This window comes from Tubulanus polymorphus, chromosome 9 (assembly GCF_964204645.1).
Source record: "Tubulanus polymorphus chromosome 9, tnTubPoly1.2, whole genome shotgun sequence".
In the NCBI taxonomy this organism is placed as follows: domain Eukaryota; kingdom Metazoa; phylum Nemertea; class Palaeonemertea; order Tubulaniformes; family Tubulanidae; genus Tubulanus; species Tubulanus polymorphus.
Genome location: NC_134033.1, coordinates 1,103,811 through 1,107,091, shown reverse-complemented (window position 1 = coordinate 1,107,091; position 3,281 = coordinate 1,103,811). Strand labels below are relative to the sequence as shown.

Genomic DNA, 3,281 nt, shown 5'->3' with positions numbered 1-3,281 from the left:
GTTTTTTCGGATTTGAGTCGTGATTTCTCGGGCGTCTCCGGTCCGATTTCATCGGGGAAGGTCTCAAACGAAAAAGTCACCTCTTGGGAATGAAACGAATCTAATTTCGTGTAAATCGGTCGATCGGTTACGAAGTTATGAGGGGTTGAAATGAGAAGGTCAATTCTTGTATGTCAAAATGTTAGCTCCCTTTTCTTTTTTTATAGGTGGTACCTAGGATACTGGGTCAAATCTTTGATTTTGGACCCCCAGCTATCGTGACGAGCCCCTGTGACTTCGACAGTCACTGTCAGTGACTAGTGAGGCCGGGACCTACTCAAATTTAGTCTGAATCAGTCAGTCGTTGTTACTACGAGTTCTGGGTTGTTTAGGGAACGACGGCTAGGTACTAGACTAACAGGGACCTCACTCGGTGTCAATAACCACTTTCTAGCCTACACGGGCCGCACTACCCTAGCCGCTTGCAGTTGCATTGCACATGGTGCAGGCGATAGTTCGTGGTTCGAACTTATATCGACTAGAAATCATAATATATATCAGTTGTACATATTTTCTGTTTGATCGAGGGACTAAAACGTTATGATACTTGAAATATAGATAGAAAACGTTGTAACGTATAAAAACTTTGAATATTTCATGATCACTTGAGTGAATCTCGGTGAATCTCTGAGCTGAGTTTCGTGTCTCTCATATCAACCTGTTTCATCCATATGTTTTTACACTACTATCGATTACAGGGGCGGATCCAGGGGCATGTTGTGACCATGTCGACCAATAAAAAGGGTATATATTCTTAATTTAGGGCGGAAAGGCATATCAGCAAAGTTTTTGAAATCTTACTATCATTTTAGAGCTTTCTGAGCATCTCTGAGAGGCATTTAGTCAAGAAACATAGGTTGTATATTTAGGAAAAATATCTATTGTGTATCTCAGGTGGTTACAACGGCAAATTTTGATACAGAGAAAAATAAAAAGGCACTTTAAAATTCGGGGGGTCGAGACGGTCTAAATCTGCCCCTGGATTGTAAATTTGATTACCCTATTCAGAGTTAGACACTATAATTTCATTTCTTTCAATTTCAGTGACAGCTCTTTCCGATCTGACGTGCGCCACCTGCTGGTACAATTCCAAAGAGCGGAATTTGGCAGTATTATATTTGATGAAAACCTTCGCCAAAGATGGTAATCTTATGGATATATAGATAATTTGTAATTACCCCATTCAAACTGTAAGCATTTTAATTACTTATTTTTCAGTTGGAATAGTCGACTGGGAAGAGTATAACACCGAGTACTGTGAACGTTCTATATATGAAAGTGCCGGTGCTAATGGTATCAAACTGTCAGACTCTAAGCTCCAGTTCTACAAGGAACACGTACACGGCACCAGATGTCCCAGCAACCATACCTGTGTAGTAAGTTTATTAGATAAATGAAGAAGTCCCTCCTAATTCGCATTTTAATTTGTTTTATGACGAAACCACAAACCTAATTTTTGATTAATGTCACTTTAAAGTGTCACTTTGTCGTCTCAAATCCACTGAATTTCTGTGGTTTCCACGGTAACGCTTGTTGATTTTATTGCTTGTTTTGTTAATTATCTATTAGTTCTGACGCAAAGCGTTTGTTTTCATCCTGCGAGTTTATGCGCTTTGTTACTTTCGTTTCTGGTCATTCCGGCCATTCCTGGTGATGGCTGTTTATCAACAGCCGTAACGTTGTAGCTTCGAATCATAACAAATTCGATTGTAGGGATAATGCCACCGGTAAAAATGCCACAAATGATTTTCCTGGTCGTGTTTTTTTCCGACCCCCCCCCCCCAATAACCGGATAATTATTTACAATCTACAATATGGACGGATTGAAATTCACCATGAATCAGAATTTGGTCGGTCTAACAGTAAAAACGGTAAAAACATTAACTTTCTCTTTGAAAGGGTAAATCAACTGGATCCCTTAAACTTGTTTTGCAGAGGTTTAAAGCTGGTTGTACTGCTCTAAAATGTACTATTCTTTCTAAATTGTCGTCGTAGTAGTAGAAAAGATTGTCCAATATATGGAGAAGGAAAATATAAGATTTTTCAATATTTCAAAAAGGTGGTCGTTCGTTTGCATCACAGCCGACCTCGCGGACGCCCACGGATTTTGCAAGTAATCTTTAATGTAGGTAAATTGAATGTCTTCCTATCTTTAGAACGTATGTGATGATCGAAGCGACAAAAAGAAATCCTTCCTTCGAGGTTGTATGCCTGACACTGTGGAGAATTGTCAAGAAAAACGTGTGTTTGACGGCGGTCGAAAAACATTCTTTGTTGAATGCTGCGACGATTTCAACTATTGTAACAGTACTGCCATCTGCGGGATGAATTTGATGATGTTTGTCGGAGTTATTCTCGGCGCGTGGCAGTTTTTGGTTGGTTAAAAAATATCGTGATGAGTTTTAGTGATACATAAACTTTAATTCGCTTTTAGGCTTTTTAAACAAATTCTCTAGTCGCACCTGGCGGATCTATTAGATAACATTAAGTATATGTAATCTACATTAAGTTCATGTAATCTACATATTAAGTCTATATATAATCTACATATCAAGTCTATATGTGATCTATCATTTGGCAAAATATATCTGCAATAATTATGTTAATAAGGAAATTAATTTATGCTAATTAGGCATTCAATAAACTCAGTTCTCATACGCAAGATTTCATCGTCGATCTTTGTTATTTTTGTATAAACCCACTTCAGACATAAGTTTTTGAAAGTATGCCGATGAAATGTCTAATATCTGATGTTTGTAGTTCATTTCCGATTAGAAATGTCTCAGGTGAAGCACTGAATACATGTGAAGTGTGGACGATCAGTTTTTGAAAGTGTGCTGATAAAATGTCTAATGTCTGGTGTTTGTAGTTCATTTTCAATTAAAAATGTCTCAGGTGAAGCACTGAACACATGTGAAGTGTGGACGATCAGTTTTTGAAAGTGTGCTGATAAAATGTCTAATATCTGGTGTTTGTAGTTCATTTTCAATTAAAAATGTCTCAGGTGAAGCACTGAATACATGTGAAGTGTGGACGATCAGTTTTTGAAAGTGTGCTGATAAAATGTCTAATATCTGGTGTTTGTAGTTCATTTTCAATTAAAAATGTCTCAGGTGAAGCACTGAACACATGTGAAGTGTGGACGATCAGTTTATGAAAGTGTGCTGATAAAATGTCTAATATCTGGTGTTTGTAGTTCATTTCCGATTAGAAATGTCTCAGGTGAAGCACTGAATACATGT

The 3,281-nt window shown here is 37.7% G+C and overlaps 1 protein-coding gene across 1 annotated transcript; it reads left to right on the top strand.

Annotated features, from left to right (window-relative positions):
- The first annotated feature begins 332 nt into the window (after window positions 1–332).
- LOC141910741 (uncharacterized) lies at window positions 333–2,695 on the top strand. Its single transcript, XM_074801493.1, has 4 exons — window positions 333–385; window positions 1,084–1,182; window positions 1,258–1,415; window positions 2,196–2,695. Exons 2-4 carry the CDS (start codon window positions 1,161–1,163, stop codon window positions 2,421–2,423), a joined length of 408 nt encoding a protein of 135 aa, XP_074657594.1. The 5' UTR covers window positions 333–385; window positions 1,084–1,160; the 3' UTR covers window positions 2,424–2,695.
- The last annotated feature ends 586 nt before the right edge of the window (window positions 2,696–3,281 follow it).

Excerpts from the sequence above, each read along its gene's own strand:
- LOC141910741 (XM_074801493.1), top strand. The coding sequence starts at position 1,161 with ATGAAAACCTTCGCCAAAGATG. Across the intron at positions 1,183-1,257 it reads GAAAACCTTCGCCAAAGATG|TTGGAATAGTCGACTGGGAA; the intron begins GTAATCTTATGG and ends CTTATTTTTCAG. Across the intron at positions 1,416-2,195 it reads CCAGCAACCATACCTGTGTA|AACGTATGTGATGATCGAAG; the intron begins GTAAGTTTATTA and ends TCCTATCTTTAG.